General features: G+C 39.7%; 1 protein-coding gene across 10 annotated transcripts in view; it reads right to left on the reverse strand.

Moving 5' to 3' along the window:
* The window catches only part of PAK1 (p21 (RAC1) activated kinase 1), a 148,958-nt gene that overhangs the window by 3,011 nt on the left and 125,930 nt on the right, over positions 1 to 20,017 (reverse strand). For all 10 annotated transcript variants that reach the window (XM_033207736.1, XM_033207734.1, XM_033207733.1 and 7 more), the window contains 6 exons: positions 19,358 to 19,406; positions 13,929 to 14,041; positions 10,773 to 10,890; positions 7,437 to 7,536; positions 6,198 to 6,394; positions 2,556 to 2,693 (listed from right to left, as the gene is read on the reverse strand). In XM_033207736.1, coding sequence (XP_033063627.1) covers positions 2,556 to 2,693; positions 6,198 to 6,394; positions 7,437 to 7,536; positions 10,773 to 10,890; positions 13,929 to 14,041; positions 19,358 to 19,406 — 715 coding nt within the window. The remainder of the gene's footprint in view (positions 1 to 2,555; positions 2,694 to 6,197; positions 6,395 to 7,436; positions 7,537 to 10,772; positions 10,891 to 13,928; positions 14,042 to 19,357; positions 19,407 to 20,017) is intronic.

Raw genomic sequence — 20,017 nt, forward strand, 5'->3', positions numbered from 1 at the left:
GTCATGGTTTTCAATATTACAATGTACACCAACAAGTTAAAAAGCCAGCTTTCTCAGATCACATGTTTCTACAATTCCCCTAAGTTGAGAGCAGCATGATCTAACACCGAACTGAGAGGCCTCAGTTTCCTTCTCTGTCTAATAAACAAAACAGACTAGATGAGCCCTAAGGGCTTTCCAGTTGTGATACTCTTTGAGCCTGTAAGAGCAGTGGCCAAGAGTATACACACTTCGGAGCCAAACAGGCTGAAATCCTGGATCTGCCACATATCAGCTATCATGGAAAAGTTACTAAACACTTGAAACCTCAGTTTCCTCATCTGTAAAAATGAGAATAACAGAACCTATAACTCATAGAGTTGTTGTAAAGGACAATATATAAAGTGCTTAGTGCCTAAATATATAAAGTGTTTAGTGCCTAAAATATGGTAAAGATTCAATATAATGCATTTATTACTAGTTATATTACTGTATCAGGAAGAAAACTTTAGAGGGCACTAACCTTTCAAGAACTATAATTTGGTACTTAATTAAGAATGGTATCTTTACTAATCACAGGCTTAGCATATCGTATTTACACATTTCCCAGTGCCTACAGTTTGCAGAATACAACTCTCATGAACAGCAAAAGGGGTCCTACATTGTACTAAGAGACTTTTAGTCCCAACAGATACTAGAGACTAATGGGTTACACTTGGCAGAACCCAGATCTCATATCTAATAGGCCAGTACTCCATAATCAGTAACCTCAATTACAAAGAGATGATAAATATGTTCCAGAGGATGATATTCCAATGTAGGTTATTCCAGCAATTTCATTCAATTCAGTAAATATTTTTTGAGTACCTATCCTGAGTCAGGTTCTAGGTAAAACATGAAACTCAGGGATTAATAAAATAGAGGTTATAATCCAGTAGGAAAGATTCATAATTAACACAGGGCAGTATGCTAGGTCCTGCCCTGCCCTGTCCTGCTCTGTCACTCCTGGGCTTTATAATACGAAAATAAATGACAGTGCATGCCTTCATAAAGTTGCACATGATACTTACTATTAAATCACTAGTGGGCAATACAATAAAAGAACACTTGTTATAAGAAATTGTACTTGAAACATATATGTTAAATACAAATGATGTGGTCTGCTAAAGGCAATTTTTGCAACCATGTAAAATTATCAGGATTAGGCGGGTGGGAGTATGAAAGGCCTGGTAAACCCCTGACTCCGGGTTTCTCCACAAACTGGCAAAACCTCACTCTCAACAAGTAGAGTATCATTGCCATTATCTGAGGATTTCCAGTAAAGAAAGTGTAAAGACTCCAAAAGCCATACTCACTAATTATCTTCTAAACTTATGTTCCATGGATGGGCATGGTGGCTCATGCCATGCCTGTAATTCCACACTTTGGGAGGCTATAGCGGGCAGATCGTTTGAGCCCAGCCTGAGCAACATGGCAAAACCCTGTCTTTACAGCAAATATAAAAATTAGGCAGCTATGGTGGTGCACGCTTGTAGTCCCAGCTACTCTGGAGGCTGAAGTGGGAGGATCAGCAGAACCTGGGGAGGTTGGGGCTGCAGTGAGCCATGACTGCATCACTGCACTCCAGCCTGGGCAACAGACAGAGATCCTGTCTCAAAAAATAAAACATAAATAAAATAAAATAAACGCATGTTCCTTTGCTAAAAATGTATCCTCTGAGCTAATCCCAGCAAAAATATAACTTGTGTAAGATTTGGATGTCAGAGAGCCATTTCTCAACAAGATTCAAACAAACTCTGCCAGACTAATTCAAACAGAACAAAGGATGTGCTAATGAAAGATACAAGCAGGCCAGGCATGGTGGCTCATGCCTGTAGTCCCAGCACTTTGGGAAACCAAAGTGGTCACATCGCTTGAACCCAGGAATTTGAGACCAGCCTGGCTAACACAGCAAAACCCTGTCTCTACAAAAACCTTTTAAAAAATTAGCCAGGTATGGTGGCATGTACCTGTAGTCCCAGCTACTTGGGAGGCTGAGGTGGGAAGATCACTTGAGTGAACCCAGGAGAGGAAAACTGCAGTGAGACAAAATCACCCCATTGTACACTCCTGCCCGGGTGACAGAGTGAGACCCTGTGGGGAGGTGAGAGTAAGGGAGAGGGGGAAGGGGAGGAGGAGGGGGAGGGAGAGGGAGAGGAAAGGAAAGGAAGGAAAGGGAAAGGAAGGAAAAGGAAAGAAAAGAAAGGGAAAGGAAGAAGAAAGGAAAGAAAGGAAAGGAAGGAAGGAAGCAACCAAGAAAGCTACAAGCAAAGCTCAACAGGTGCTCAGAAAATAGATTGTAAACTGAGCCTAGGAGAACGTGTAGAGTTTTAACAGGCCGAGAAAGAGGCTAAGAAAATAAATGAGCAAAGGCCCAGGGATAAAAGTTAGGGCAGCAGGAACAGAGTGAGGGTAGGAAATGGTAAAAAAGAAGCCTAGTTCTATAATATCTAGTACCTTACAGACAAACATGAAGTAAAAAAGGCCTGGTTTAATGATTCCCTGAATTAGGTGCTTCCCTGCACAGGGACAGTTACCTGCAGCAGCTCTTTAGCTGAACCTCTCTTCTCCACATCCATCTCAAGACAGCGGTTCAGAAAGTCCCGGAAGATAGCTGACAGCTTCTCTGGGTTCTGAAGTTCTGGGGTCCCATTGGTGGCAATGAGGTACAAGGCCTGGCAATAAAAATGATGAATCACCTTGAACTCCAACTGAGGCTCTCTCTTGTTCTCCATATACACATTCTAGAAATATGGTCAGCTGCTTTATGCTCTAGGATGCAAAGTAGCAGCTGTGTATATATACTGGAAAGAGTATGACCTAAGGATCAGGTTGAACATTTAAAGGCCATGAAACTATGTGCAACTTCCCTATCTGTAAAGTAGGGATGACGATAATGCCCATCTCACATGTCTGTAAAAATAAAATAGTGTATTTGAAAGTACTTTGTAAACTTACGAAATATGTTACAGACCTAAGGGTTTATTATTATTATTATTATTTTTTTTTTTTTTGAGACAGAGTCTCGCTCTGTCACCTAGGCTGGAGTGTAGTGGCAAGATCTTGGCTCACTGCAACCTCCACCTCCTGGCTTCAAGCGATTCTCCTGCCTCAGCCTCGCAAGTAGCTGCGATTACAGGTGCCCACCACTACACCCAGCTACTTTTTGTATTTTTAGTAGAGACAGGGTTTCACCATGTTGGCCAGGCTGGTCTCGAACTCCTAGACTCAAGTGATCCGCCTGCCTCAACCTCCCAGAGTACTGGGATTACAGATGTGAGCCACTATGCCTGGCTTTATTATTATTCTTGCTTACACATCTGAAGGGTTTATTATCCATTTAGCCTGTTGAGTTAAACATCTGCCCAGCTACTGGCAGAAATTATTCCCGGTGCCTTCACCTCAATCATCTAAGAACTGATCTCTTCTAGCAGGAGAGGAATATTAAATATAAGTGAAAACTGTTGCCACCCTGGTCCCCTAAATGAAGCATCTCCTGGGAAAGGTAAAGAAAAACACAGTAAGACCAAATATTTACAATCACTCAGCACTTAATTCAAAGAGTACTTACATAAGCACTGTCTAATTTAATGGCCACAATTAACTCTGGGCAAGAATTATCATCCTCACTTCACAGATAAGGTACAGAAACATAAAAAGATATGTCTAGGGCCGGGCTTGGTGGCTCACTCCTGTAATCCCAGCACTTTGGGAGGCTGAGGTGGGTGGATCACCTGAGGTCAGGAGTTCGAGACCATCGAGACCAACCTGATCAATATGGCGAAATCTGGTCTCTACTAAAAATACAAAACTTAGCTGGGCATGGTGGAAGATGCCTGTAATCCCAGCTACTCAGGAGGCTGAGGCAGGATAATCGCTTGAACCCGGAAGGTGGAAGTTGCGGTGAGCTGAGATCACACCATTGCACTCTAGCCTGGGTGACAGAGTGAGACTCTGTCTCAAAAAAAAAAAAATATGTGTGTGTGTGTGTGTGTGTGTGTGTGTGTGTGGTGTGTGTGTGTGCGTGCGTGTCTAGGATCACTCTGTCTTGTTTCCAACATATCCCAGCAATTATTATCTTCAAATCTCTGCAAGGCCATTCTAAGGCAGGGAAGAATATGTTGCATGTGGAGTCAGACGCAAAGCTGGGACCAAAGGATAGAAACTAGGTAGTCTCAGTTTGGTGCACTGAAGCAATTTCCAATAATCAGAGATATCCAAGGATGGCATGAGCATGTAGATAACCACCTACCAGCAACAGTGCACGGGAAATTCCTGCACTGGCTGGGAGGTGGGAATAAATGAGAATCAGAGTAAATTTCACATTTGCCCACACCAAGATTACCAACCTATTTGCATCTGTGTTGATATGCTCTGTTACAAGGGATAAATTGTCCATGCTAATCTAATGTCCTTTACTTCAGTACTTGATCGAACCCCTCTCATCGACTTAAGGATATCACTTCTATAGTTGTCACTTCCTTTTTGTACATGACCATTTTCCTCCTCTCCACTAAATCATTCCCATTAGCACACAGACATCATCTTTTAGAAAAACCCTCCCCTGACTCCATTTTAAGATAGTGTTCCATTTTTGTTACCCTTCCCAGCAAAATTCCTTAAAGAGAAAAAAAACCTGTTTATACATGCCATCTCGACGTCCTCTTCTTCCACTTTCTTTTTTTTTTTTTTGAAGCGGAGTCTCGCTCTGTCTCCCGGACTGGAGTGCAGTGGCCGGATCTCAGCTCACTGCAAGCTCCGCCTCCCGGGTTTACGCCATTCTCCTGCCTCAGCCTCCCGAGTAGCTGGGACTACAGGCGCCCGCCACCTCGCCCAGCTAGTTTTTGTATTTTTAGTAGAGACGGGGTTTCACCGTGTTAGCCAGGATGGTCTCGATCTCCTGACCTCGTGATCCACCCGTCTCGGCCTCCCAAAGTGCTGGGATTACAGGCTTGAGCCACCGCGCCCGGCCTACTTTCATGAATTTAATTAGACTTTCATCCCCATCTCTCTACTGACAACGGGTTGTTAAGGTCATTAAGAACCTCTACATTGGCAAATCCAATGTTCATTTCTCAGTTTCATCTTAACCTATCAATCACATTTGACACATAATCTACCCTCCTCCTCCCTCGGGAAGCACACTGTTCTATTCATCTCCAGGACACTTCACCTCCAAGACACTTCTCTGTTCTCTCACACTAGAAAGGCCACTCCTTGGTCTACTTTGCTAGTTCCTCCAACCTGTAAACAGTGGAATAACCTAGAGCTCAGTACTCAAATCTCTTTTAACAGTACTCATTCTCTAGGTGAGTGATCTCATCTACCTCTGATTTTAAATACCAACTATATATTATCTACTAATAAATTTATGTTTATTGTCCTGACCCCTCACCCTTGAACTCCAGACTCTTAAGCCAAACTCTACTCCCAGCTCCACTTAAATGTCTAATTAACACTTCAAATCAGCACATTCAAAACCAACTCTTAATTACCCAACTTAAGTACGCTCTTCACCATTTCAACAGATGGCAACTGAATTTTTTCAGCAATTCAGACCAAAAATTGTGTAGTCATTGCTGATTCCTCTTTCTCTAATATTCAGTTCATCCTGTCAGCTAGTCCTTCAAGACATTTCCTGAGTCTGACCACTTCTCACTTCCACTCCTACCAAGACACCACCACTCTGAACTATTACAACAGTCTCTCGTAGTCTATTTTCCATAAAAGCAGCCAAACTGATCTGTTTAAAACATAAATCACATTACATTACTCCTCAGCTCAAAACCGTCTAATGACTTCCCAACTCTGCAGAATAAAATAACTTACGAGAGAGAACTTCCCTCTCTACTCTAAAATAGCACACCTCTTCCTCCATTACTCTCTTAACTTCCTTACTTTGCTTTTTCTCACAGCATTTACCATCTGTTACTACATATTAATTTATTTTCATTAGAATAGTTTCTTGCACTTGAGACTCAGATAGTTGTTGAATAAATGAATGAGTGACTTCTAATATTCCTTTTCTTTGACCATTTATATTTTAAGTTCAACAGTGACTAGTTGTATCCAGAAAAGGGATCTCCAGGTTGAAAGCCAGAGAGAATAGCCTGGATTCTTATTTCCTGGGACTAGAGACAACAGCCCAAATAAATTGAAATAGGAATGGTAACACTCACTCTCAGAGGGTTTTCATTGAGGTATGGAGGCTCCCCTTCAATCATTTCGATGGCCATGATGCCCAGGGACCAGATGTCAACCTTGGGCCCATAGGCCTTTCGTGTCACAACCTCTGGTGCCATCCAGTATGGGGTTCCCACCATGGTGCTCCGTTTGCTCTGCTCTGGGGTTATCTGTGCACAGAATCCAAAATCAGCTAGAAAAGAAAAATAAGAGAAAGAACATACATTTAGGATATATACTCACTTCAGTAAGTGTTGACTGTGTGCCTACACATAGGTGACAAGATCTGCCTGGCTTCCAGCTCTGCTATCCTTTGTCTCTCCAGAGTCACTTGACTGCCACCTTCATGTCTAGCTCCTAGCCTATTTCCTATTGAACCCTGAAGAGAAATAGGAGGAATATAAGAAACACCATCTCTGGCCTCCTATCTCTCCTCAAACCAGGGGCCTTAGTGTTAAAGTCCAAGCTGCCCATTTTGGTCTTGATTGCTTGTCCCAATTCTGCTTTGTTCTTGAAAAACCATTCTCACATTCTCAAATATGGCAACGAGGTCCTTGCCTTATTTCTTGGGCATGAGTCCTTGATTTAAACCCCAATCACCTATGTCTAAGCATGGCCCTGTTTTTATGCCCCAGGCCCAGGGCTGCTAGCAGTCCTTCCATAAACTGCCCATCCACCCATAACATAGCCTGTTTTTCTGGTCTACTGGTCTTTACACCTTTGAACAAAATGTTCTGCTTGCTGTGGTTTTCACATTATATTGCAATTATAAATTTATTTAAATTAGGAAGTCTTTGAGAGTACGGATTATATCTTCTTACTTGTCCTCATATCCCTAGAAGGATTGGCATGTACTAGAAATTCAATAAAAGTTTGCTGAATAACTGAATGAAAGAAATTACGTAAAACCCTTTTTTCTAATTATCTATTAAATGTTTTCCATACTAGATTGAGAAGGTAGGGAAAATGTACTCTCAGTGACCATCACAGGACCTAGCACAGAGTAAGCATTCAGCCAAGTTTTTTGTGGTTGTTGTTAAATGTATACATGAATGAAAAAATAATGAAATGATATCCTATGATTAATATAGAAGAATATAAAACAGCCCTCATATACCATGAAATAATAAAGACCCTTTGGTGAGAGTCGTAGTTACTATTATATGATGACCATCTCACAGGAGACAGGGCCCCACAGGGAGAGAAGTATTATCATTCCTAAGGCTCCTACTTACTTAGCTTGACAGAGCCATCCATTCCCAACAGAATATTGTCACTCTTGATGTCTCTGTGAATGACCTGGTTCGAATGCAAAAACTCCAGAGCCTGCAGACACTATTGAAGTGGTGTGGGCAGGGGGAGAAAGAAAGGACATACATATAATACAGAAGACTTAATAGAAAATCAACTAATTCAACCTCTTCACTTTAAAATAAAGGAAGTAAGGCCCCAACGAGTAAAAGGACTTGCCCCAAAGCACTCGCAGAGCCAGATCTAGAACCAAGTCTTCCATCTCCCAGCTAAACATTCTTTTAACACTCCATGCTGCCTTTCACCTTAAAATAGTTTTTTAAGTAAAGGAGTTCCTCCAATGTATTTTTTTTTTTTAATTAGATCCTTGGTAAAGAACCTAAGGCCCAAGAGAAATTACTGAAGAAAAATGGAAAGGATCTTATAATGACAGACTGGAGGAAAACAACAAATAAGGGTCATATTTGAGGAAGCAGACATATGGAAGTGATACTAGAAGCAGTAAGTTAGCAGAATAATCTTATTTTGGTGAGGAGATATTTTGTACTATTTCGGATATGCTGAATTTGACATCTGAAGACAAATGTCCAGTAGGCAACTGAATTTATAACTCTTAGTTTCCATACAGAGGTAAATATTTACAAGTCATTTGGGAAGAGATGATTTTTGTTTAAGTTATAGAAATGGCTGAACCTGGCAAAGGGTATAAGAGAAAGAGAAGAACTTTGGAAAACACCTATGGTACACAGGCAGAATGAGTAACAAAGAGACACAATGGTACAATTAAAATGCCTGGTTCTGCTGCTACCCCACTAACTATATAATTCTGGACTCCAATCTATAAAATGTGGGAATCAGATGAGATCATCTCAGCTTTTCTACTAAATCAATAATTTGCTTTCATTGATCCAAAACTAATATTTTAGAAACTTCCACCAATTAAAAAACACTAAAGATATAAGTGAACAGGAAAATACGATTTAAATGGTCCTAACCTAATACTTTACTTTCTAAGAATATACCAATGGCTAAATTAAGAATAAAACAATATCCAGAATTGGGTTTTCCCCGAAAATGTAAGAGCTGCTCTTCTTACAAGGGTGGAGACATCTCAGGATGTCAGAAATTATGATGAAAAAGAATGATCTTGAGAAATTGGAACCTCATACATTGCTGGCAGGAGTGTAAAACAGTACAGCTACTACAGAAATGGTTTGGCAGTTCCTCAAAAGTTGAGTACAGAGTTGTCATATGACAAGCAATCCACCTGTAGTTATATACCCACGAGAATGAGAACATACCTCCATACAAAAACTGGTATATAAGTGTTCATAGAGTAATTTTTTATTTTTTATAACAGCCGAAAACAGAAACAACTCAAATGTCCATTCTATTACTTGGCAATAAAAAGGAATGAGGTACTGACACATGCTACAAAATGGATGATTCTTTGAAACACAATGCTAGCTAAGTAAAATAAGCCAATTACAAAAGAACAAATATTACATGATTCCATTTATATAAAATGCCCAGTACAGGGAAACTACAGAGGTAGAAAATAGATTAGCGGTTACATAGGGCTGAGAGAGTCAGGGCAGGGGACATGGGGAGTGACTGTTAATGGATATTAATTTCCTCTTTGGAGTGATAAAAAGGATCTAAAATTCATTATGATGGTGGTTGTACAACTCTATGAATATACTAAAAGCTAGTGAATTATATACTCTAAATGGGTGAATTATATCTCAGTAAAGATGTTTTAAAAAGGAGATGATCTCTATTAGAACTGAAGAATAGTAATACCATCTATTATACAACATTAACATTTTTTTCCAAGTGCTTTTTCATCCATATAGCACCCCTAAGGTATATACAGTGTGAATGTTGCAATTTCCATTTTATAGATTAATAATGAGGCAAAATGATTTCCCAAAGTATACGTATGTATGTATTCTCCACTAGTGAAACTTGGTTCCTGAGGGTAAGCAGGTGGGGTGAAAAAAATCTTAGGTATTACAATGGTTTATGACCCTCCAAAGGGCCAGAGTATGTAAACAGTTGACCTATGTATCTGTGATATTAAAATTTCATGGCAGGGAGTATGATTAGGAAAAAGGCTCCTTAAGAAGGAGACAATGAAAAGAAGGTTAAGAAATACTGCATTAGTAGTGGAACAAGGAAAAAAAGTCAGAACCCCTAAGAATCCCAGCCTGGTATTAATTCCATTAATTAATTCCAATTACTTGTGAATATTCTAGATCCCAAAGTTGTTTGCAAAGGGGACCATATTTTCTAGGGCAGTACTGATTTCACATTTTATTTTTCCTAACACTGATTAAATATGTAACTACATAATTTCAGCAGTATGCCTTCAGATCTTGTACCATCAAACCCCAATCACACTATTATACTCATCCCCACAAAATTCTGAACCTCATCTCATTTTCTATGCTTCCCCTAATTTCCTAACTTTTCTATTATGTTGGTGCAAAAGCAATTGTGGTTTTTGGCATTTTTTTTTTAAGTAATGGCAAAAACCGCAATTACTTTTGCATTATTGGGCCACCAGAAAGTTCCAGTCTGTCATCAGCAAAACACCCAATATCTTCAATGTCTCTGAATATTCCCTTCATCTTCTTGCTCTAATGGAAATGAAATGTGGTTATTCCCTGAGGACACTGTCCAGGCCTTTTGGAGGGCTTTTTTTCTTCTTACATCAGCATATTATCGATTCTAGACATTTAATAGCAATGAGGAGAAAGGGAATATCTATTTGAGCTTTTTTTTTTTTTCTGGAAGCATTTTACCCTAGATTTTTGCTGGCTTGCTTTTATATATCATTCAGATGTTTACTCAAATCCATAGCAAAACCTTCCCTGACTATCCTGTCTAAAATAGAACTTCCTCCATCACTACCTTCTTACTCTGCTTTATTTTCCTTATAGCACATAAATAAAGCAAGAAAGCAGAATAAAAATGATTAAAATATATGCCCAGATAAAAGAGATAAAGGAATATATAATAATGTGCTTAGAGTGGTTATCTTTAAGACTGGAATTACGAGTGATTTTTTACAATATATACTATCTAGTACTTTATAATTTTTCTACATTGGGTAGAATAAAGTTATCTTTAAAGAAAAAAAAATCATGGTGATAGAAATGACAAACACAGGTACAATACAGGAATGATAGGAGTGTCAGCACTAATTTCTACCAATTCCACAGAGCCCAGACTGAGATCTCACTGGGTAGGGAACTTCAGGAGACAGGAATACGGAGGCAGCTTTCTACCCAAGACTGCTTGGCCCTTGGCCTTACCTCACGACACACAGCTGCAATCTGGCCTTCATCCATGCATGTTTCTGTCACCACGTCTGTCAAGGAGCCTCCAGCCAAGTATTCCATAACAACCCATAGCTCATCTCCCACGAGGTAACTGCAGGAATACAGATAAAGGGTGAGAGGGAACAATCAGAGTACTCTGAGCCATGGCACTGGGTTTCAAAGGCTAAGCATATACCCAGAGTGAAACTACGTCTTAGCACAAAGTAAAGTAAAAGGTTCTTTACTTTGGGGAAAAGCAGAATCTGGGGGACAAAATCACTAACTGAATTTCTCAAGGATGCTCTTGGAGAAAACCAAGCATACATGTTCTGTGAAACCCCAAAGGGCAGAACTAAGATCACTAGCTTAAAGTGATACAATAAAATTGCATTTCATCACAACACAAAGGAAGACATTCTAAAATTAGAAAGACTGACATGATTCCCACACCTCTAGAAGCATCCAAACATTTTGCAATGATAGGATTTAGAGTCCATGTTACCCAAAGAAGAGAGAGCTACTAACCCTCCCAGAGAGTCCTACCAGATCTGAGATCTATGAGACCAAGTATTGGGTCTTGTTTAAGACTCTATCCCCAGAGTCCAGCACAGCAAATGCCAATATTTACTAAATAAATCAATGAATGAAATAAAAGATAACTATAAATATTAAATGAAATAATGTTTATGAGTCCCTTAAAAGCTGCAAAGTGTTGTATACATAGTCATTATGCTGACAATTGACCTCTACTTTGACTGTCTGTGATTCAAGAATGGAATGAATTTAGCAAGGGCTTACAGAGCCAAAGCCATCTGATAAGCCAAGGCTACCATTTAGTAAGGTATCCCCGGAGAGATTGTGGGCTCACATGAGTTAGAAGTGATAGCTTCACTCAGGGGTTGGATCACTCAACCCTATTACATGATAAATAAAAAGGTCACTTAGCCTATCTGGTCAATGTTTCCTTACTATAGAATTGGACAAATAAAAACAAGGTGAGCCTAGAGCCCTAAAGTCTTCTGCCAGTCTTGGACAAAGACGCTGGATTGGAAAAAAAACATTTCTTGCACTGGCTTGAACTGTGTGGTATCATCTTATCTTCATCCTGTTATTGGGAACACTGCTGGACAGATGTGGAGACTGTTGGAAGATTTTAACACATGCACTAAAGCAAAGGGTAAGATTTGAATCCTATTTTTTTGACTACTAATTGACTGCTCTTTCCATAAAACTTTGTGTTCTGATTTATAATTTTTAAATGTCCATGACAAATAAACATGACAGACTAAGTGTTTCTTCAACAATCTCTTTTGAGAGAGAAGACTATGGAGATTTGAACTGCTATGGTCTGAATGTTTGTGTCCCTCACAAGTTATATGTTGAAAATCTAATCACTAATGTCATTAGGAGGTGGGGCTTTGGAAGGTGATTACATCATGAGGGTTCTGCCCACGAGTTCATCCATATGTGATGGAGTTCCCTCTGGGACATCTCACAAAAACCACAGACCCTCATTTGCAACACCTTCACTGAATGCTCAGGTTAAGATCTTCTTCTATGATCTTACAAAGTGTACTTTTTTTCTATACCAGACCAGGAACTATTTGAGGGCAAAGATAGCATTATTTACTTTTGATTTCCAGAGTAAAAGCCTCTGGGAATACCAGTAAAGGTATGATTAATAAACAAATCTATAAGTCTCTTAATCCTACTCCCAGAACACAAATTCCTTCAATAACATGGTCTTATCATTTAGATGCATCCACTGATGGGTAACTCACCATTTTGTGAGACAGGCCATACCCTTACTGACAGCTTTCATTTTTCCATATCCTGAGCCAAAATCTAAAACCCCTGTCGCCTTCAGTAGTTTGCACGAGCTATATTCTCTGTATAATAAGTTCTGAAAGAGATGATAAGGTACTAACTTTCAGAGGAGTCTTCAGAGCCAGTCAGGACCCACATTAAGGAGACATAACCATCTCAAAGAAAAAGGCTTTATTCTTTACAGTGTTGGGAATGTCAAAGTTCAACTCTTTTCCTCTTTAAGGAAACTGAAGCTTACTAGTGTTTTAGATGCAGAATAAGAAGGCACCCTTATGAAATCTACCAGTAACAGGAAGAAGTAGCTGGTCATGCAATATAAGAGGTAAAGAAATTAGAGCCCAAGATATAGCCCAATTTCACCTCCACCTATGATGTCTCTGAACCCTGGGCAAGAAGCTTAACTTTTTTTTTGTTCAGGTATCGGAGAAAAGAACCTGATATAATAGAAAGGGCATTAATATTGGTGCTAGGAATATTCAAATTCAAAACACTGCTTTGCTGTTTTATGGCTTACTACTCTTGGACAAGTTATTAACATCTATAAACCTCAGTTTCCTCGTCTGTAAAATATGGATAAAAAACCCTACCTCACAATGAGATACTGTTCATGAAAGTGCTTAGTACAAAATAAAGCACAATACAAATATTATATACAACCACTCTTACTATTTTGAAAAACAATTTTCATGAGCTGGAATGATGGGCTAAAACAATAAAAATGAGACTTAATGAAGACAGTAAAAAAGTTCTGTATTTCCAGTTTAATGCAAGCTATGTAAAAAAAAAAAATCAGAAATTTTAGTTGACTGCAAACTTACTAGGAGTCAAAGCACACACCCTAAAAGATAAAACAAGAATGAAATCATTAAGCTGTGTTGAGTTTAGAAAGAGTCCCACTCTCTCTGTAGTGGTCAGATCTCAAATGAAACATCTAGTTCTGCACATTGCATTTTAAGAGAACATAAACAAACAAGGAGTTATGCAGGAGGATAAGCAGAATAAGGAAAGATTTGGGATATAAAATGAGTTAAGGACCTAGATGTTTGACTCAGGCAGATGGGCTGGTAGGTTTCCCTTAGGCAAAACAAACAGTAATAGGATCAACTGTTACAAGCTACCCGGTGGTAGAGTTCAGCCTAATACAGAAGGATTTCCCAGCAATAAAGGTGTCTAGCATTACACAGGGTCACCTACAGAGAGCTCAGCATCACAGAAGACTCTTAAATGGAGGCAGTTCTGAGTGCTGGCCCTGCCCTCTTCTCTGACAGTCCACCAATCAGTCCCAAAGGCCCTATCCCTCTGATGGGACCCACCACTCCATACCTGTCCAAGTAATTCACAATGTTTGGGTTCTTGTTTTCCCTCATGACCAGGATCTCATTAATAATCAGCTCTTTCTTGGGCTGCTGCTGAAGATTCATCTGCTTAATGGCCACCTGAAATCAGAGTATATTCAATGTGCAACCATAGTCATTCCCATTTATTGAGCACCTACTAAGTACCAGACCTTAAGTACTCAGGAAACAAAGATGAGTAAGATACAGTCTTAGCCCTCGAGTAATTCACAATTTGTCTATGTAGACCAGTGGTCTTCAAAGTGAGGTCTCAAGCCAGCATTATCATCATCTGGGAGCTTGTTGGAAATAAAAACCTGGGGTCTCACCCCAAATCTACTAAATCAGAAACTATGTGATGTAATAAGTCCTCCAGGTCACTGTGATATACACCAAAGTTTCAGAATCAAACTTTGGTGTAGAAAAATACTTTTAAAAAGTCACAACAGAAAAGAGATGCTATAACAGAGGTTCATACAAAATGCTAGCAAAACACAAAATATGGCAAAAGCCAAGAACTCTTTCAATCTGGCCAAGTATAGGGACTTCATAAAGGGAGAAGTGACTTTCTGAACCTGGTGTAGAAAGATAAATCAGAGTTGACCAGGTCAAGAAAGAATAGAAAAGGAGGATGAGAGCTCTATCTACAGAAATAAAAACAAATTTCCAGACAACATGAATATAAGGTATACTTTAGTTTCTAAGGTACTTGGTATCAATTCCTTCTATATGTAAGGTACTATTATAAGGTGTTCTCAAATTTGTTATTTCATTTAATCTTCAAAGACACCTTGTGTGCTAAATATTACTAATGATTCAACAGATGGGGAAACTGTGTTTCAGAGAGGATGTGACTTGCATACATAGCCATTCAACAGCAAAATCAGGATTAGAACCCTCAAAAGGGATGCCAAGTTATCCTGTACATGTAGCCAGATTAATTTTTCCCCACAGTACACATTTGATAACCTTGTTCAAAAACTTACATGGCTCCTGGTTGCCTAGAAATGTTTCTCAGTACAACATTCAAAGTTCTCATGATCTGGCCCCTACTTTACCTCCAACTCTATTCCTTCACAGAGGAGTGTTCATGGAGAACACTCCATGTTCTCCCTGATATCTAGTTCCCCTTCCTTTGTTCACAATCTTCTCTTCATCTGGAACAGCCTGTATCATTTCCATACATTCAAAAGCTACTTACGCTTTGTATCAGGCCAAAGGAAACTTCATTCTCCAAACCCAATATGCCTTTTCCCTTCTTTAAAGCCCTATAAGATCATATTTATCCCTCTTTTATGGAACTTACAACTTGCTATCATGTATAATGATTAGTTAGGGGTAGTGTATCAAGAAGTTTGAGGGCTTGACTGAAAGCCCAGAACCCCAATGCCAAACACAAGCCTTTACACACGTAGAGTTGGTGCTCAAGAAATGTCTGTAGAAAGGAAGAGGGCAAGAGAGAAGTCAATAGGTTGGTAAGTACTTTGTTTTTAAATAAAAACAACAAAAAAATGGCAATGGGCTCCTCTATACCATAGGAGTATACTTTAAATTATTTTCTAAGTGTTCATTCTCTAGAGATATTTTGCCTTTTTCCTGCTTAGTGGACAAGAACACGAACATCTAATAGAACGAAGTTGTCTTTCTAGAAGCAGCAAGAAGTATAAAGAAGGAATGATTCAAACTTTTATGTGACAAATCCCTGACTCTATTATTTCTTCAAGTCAAGAATGGACAGTCTTTTGCAGAGACCAAGTTAATCATTAAGAATAGAAGTAATTCCGTAAAAAAATCTGACCACCTCCATTCCCTACCTCAAGTAAGGAAAAATTGCTTTGGAGTGGAGTTTCCTGTTAGGTCAGGCTTCTGGTCTGGTGGCAGCTGTCTATAACAGCTGAGCATTAGTTTTTCCTAACGTTTGAAAAGCAACATGTTGATCTAAAGATATTAAGTATAGTTAGCCCTTATAACACACATTAAGGACTGCAGCCAGAAGAATGTCTTTTGAGTTACTCATGCCATCTTGGAGGATGGGACACTGCTTATGAACCTCACAGTGGTCACTGCTGGCAGCAGCAAGGAAGGAGAGGCATAAAGAGGCTAACATGGAGGCTGGGGCAGGACATGGGAGTCCTTTTCTTTTTTTTTTTCCTTTTGAGACAGAGTCTTGCTCTGTTGCCTAGGCTGGAGTGCAATGGCAATCTCTGCTCACAGCAACCTCTGCCTCCCGGGTTCAAGCGATTCTCCTGCCTCAGCCTCCCATGTAGCTGGGATTACAGGGATCCGCCATCACGCCTGGCTAATTTTGGTATTTTTAGTAGAAACATGGTTTCACCATGTTGGTCAGGCTGGTCTCGAACTCCTGACCTCATAATCTGCCTGCCTCGGCCTCCCAAAGTGCTGGGATTACAGGCGTGAGCCATTGTGCCCGGCCGGGAGCCCTTTTCAATAGCTACTAACTATGGGCTAGGCTGTGTCCTTCATCTATCAGACCCCACCTATATAGGCTAGGATATAGCATTTCTATAACAGAAAAAGAACTAGACTTGAGCTCTGAGAACTTAAGCTCAGGACCTGTCACTTACTGACCTTGACCAATCACAAGCTCTCTGAGCCTCAGTCTCTTCATTAATACATTGAAGATAATCTCAACCTTGATTCTCCTCTTCTCAGGATTGTTTTGAATACCAAGTGAGACAATGGCAAATGCATTACTCACATATAAGTAAATAAGCAATAAAGTTAGACAATAATGAAAATGGTAATCATAGTAATAATAACATTTAATAAGTACTTGGCACAGCAACCACTCTCCCACCACTACTGTTTATCAAATACCAACTGTGTGCCAGGCTCTGTGCTAGATGCCCTACTTATATTATCACAGTAAAACCTAACAGCCCTGCAAAGTAAGAATCATGATCTGCATTTTCAGGTAAGAAAATTGAGGCGAAGACTCATAAGAAAATTCTAAGGTCACAATCAATACCCATAGGTCCATGTGACTCCAAAGGCTCTTCCAGTCTGTTCTTTCTATTATATACATTCTCTCTAAAAACACACTTGAAAAATAATTGTTGATCTGTAACTGGAAGACTTCCCAGTACTAACATTCTTCCTATATGTGAGACAATAGGTCTGCCCTTCTCAGCTGGATAACCCCCAATAAGCATGCACTCACAAAGACCGCACTCACAAAGACCGAGAGCATCCTGCTGACTCCACTAAAGATTTATTCTCCCTGGGGCAGGAAATGAAGCCTTCCTGACCACACTGCATTAGCCACCCTGATGGACTCCCTTCCATTCATAGTTTTGTAACCACAAGGCAGGCATACAATGATATTTAAATTTCTCTTTCCTCTGGCCAGCTTCTCACACAGCCAGCCTCCAGGCCTTTCAGGAACCACCATCATCACCTACCTGCCTCCCATCAAGGACTGTGAGGCCTGAGAGGCCAGAAACATGACAAGGGACTCTAGTATCTAACCTCAGCTCTGTTGTGCTCTTGCGGCCCAAAACACACAGGATTAGGCGTCAAAGATTTTAAGCCAGTCCCTGCTAATCGCTGACAGTACAACTTTGCAAAAAAGTTATTATACACCCTGAGCCTCAAATTCCTCAGCAGTAAAGAAAAAATAATATTACCTACCTCATAGAGTTCTTTTCAGGATTTGGTATAACCTTCTTTATTTTAATCTCTGCGTCATATTCACCATCATTAAAACGTCATGATAATACTATCCTTCTTTCCTCACCATTATTTTTACTTTAAGGCAGATTTCTGTCAATATTACAAGGCTTTTATACGTACACAAAGGAAATTACGGTCTCTTACATTTACACATGATTTTAATGTCTGTGAACTTTCACAGAATTCTTAGCATAAGGTGTGGCATAATGCAAATGCTTTGTGGAATACATACATATGCATATGAGTAAAAATGAATAAATATGAATATGTAGTTCATAAAGTTTATAATGCATTTTCACATGTATTGCTGTACTGAATTCTTTCAACACTTTTGTGGACATTTTATCATACACATTTTATAAATATATAAAATTCAAGCTCAGAGAGGTCAGATGACTTGCCCAAGGATATATAAGTAGCTAAAGGCTTATAAGCATCTAGTTCTTTGGATTCTCACGTCAAAGAACAATGAATAAATCTTTAACCATAATAATGATTTTTAAAACTTGGCCTACCCTAGGTGGAGCCTTAATATTTGGCTTTAACACTTGTAAAAACTCACGAGAGCCTAGTGAGATATATGCTACCGCTATTAACCATGACTTCTCCAGGATGCCACGTGGTTTCAACCACCAAAAATATAGAAGCACGTGTCTAGCAGCCTCCCTTACAGAACCCCAACTCTATTTTCATTGGAAGAGGAGGTGCCTCTCTCAATTGCTGTGTCCCGGTACTCTCTGAAGAAATAACTTCTCTGGGGCAGCTGCTATCCAGTTCACTGGCTGACACTCCTACTCTGCAACCAAATATTAGAATGCAAGGAAACCTCAAGCACTCTATATTCCCTTCTTAACTTCCTTCTACTGAATATAAGACCTTGGGTCAGCAGGCTTTAGCTATAGTTCTCATGGCTTAATGAAATGAGAGGGACAAAAAGCTGCCTCCAAATAAATGAGGATTTCACTGTTCAGTGGAAAGTAAAGGTAGCACCAGTAGATTAGGAGTCAAGAGACATGGTTTAAATCTCCTGTAGATCAGATTTCTCCCCCAAGCCCCAGACCTGTATAAGCAACTATCCACTTGGCAATCAGGCAGTATCCAATTTCTTTTTCCTTTCTCCTTGAATAATATCACCCACTTGTAAACAATGTTCACATTCAGTCAATCATCTAATTCTGTCGAACCTACCTGCTAAGTATCTCTCAAATCCATCCACTTCCCTCCATCTAACTATTTCACCTTAGTCCAAACCTTAGGTTTCATCATGTTAGCCTGCTATTTGGCTCTTGTATGCTACAGTAAGAAACTAGAAATGTTCCAGCTGGGCGCAGTGGCTCACGCCTGTAATCCCAGCACTTTGGGAGGCCGAGGCAGGAAGATCACCTGAGGTCAGGAATTTGAGAGCAGCCTGGCCAACATGGTGAAACCCCATCTCTACTAAAAAATACAAAAATTAGCCAGGCATGGTGGCAGGTGCCTGTAATCCCAGCTACTCAGGAGACTGAGGCTGGAGAATTGCTTGAACCCAGGAGGCGGAGGCTGCAGTGAGCAGAGATCACACCACTGCACTCCAGCCTGGATGACAGAGTGAGTCAACCCCATCTCAATTAAAAAAAAAAAAAAAAAGAAATTAGAAATGTTCCTATTGACCTAACAAGGGCTAAAAATTAATCCCAAATTAAAAGAAACAGAACTAAAGGGCAACAGTGGGTGGTAGATACTCACCTCCTGTCCTGTGGCCACATCCATTGCAGTGTACACGGTGCCTGACGCACTGAACAGTAAGGTGGCGGAGAAAGAGGGAAAAAAAATAGTGTTCAATGAAGTGATATTTGTCAAATGCAGTTCTACACACAATCTGTGACTGTCAAAAACAACAGCAGTAAAAATAATCCTCTCCCTGCATCATCCATTCTCATACTTAAGAAGACATTAAGTAGTAGTAAAGAGAATGTAGGCTCTAGTGCCCAAGAGACCTGAATTCCAACCTGCTACTTCTACCTAGTACCTACTAGGCAGGATCTTAAGAAAGTTATTTAACTTCTCTGAGCTTCACTTTCCTCATTTGTAAAGTGGACATAAGAGAATATAAGATAATTTAAATTGATTAGTTCATGTAAAGTACTTAGCCAATTGCATAACATATAACGGATGTTCAATATATATTAATTTCCTGTTCCTGCTTGCTTCTCTCTTCGCCTCCATCACCCTTGGCAAGTGGCTCTAATTTCTTCTGGCTTCAAACTCTTCATCTATAAAAGGGATAAGATTAGATCTATGATTTTCAACTAGGGGGTGAGAGGTGAGGAGAAAGGGGTCCTGGGGAGAATTTCAGAATGTATTTGGGGGTGAGCCAGCATGTTTTATATATTTATCAAAAAGCAT

The sequence above is a fragment of the Trachypithecus francoisi genome, unplaced genomic scaffold (assembly GCF_009764315.1).
Source record: "Trachypithecus francoisi isolate TF-2019V2 unplaced genomic scaffold, Tfra_2.0 Lachesis_group8, whole genome shotgun sequence".
Taxonomy (NCBI): Eukaryota; Metazoa; Chordata; class Mammalia; order Primates; family Cercopithecidae; genus Trachypithecus; species Trachypithecus francoisi.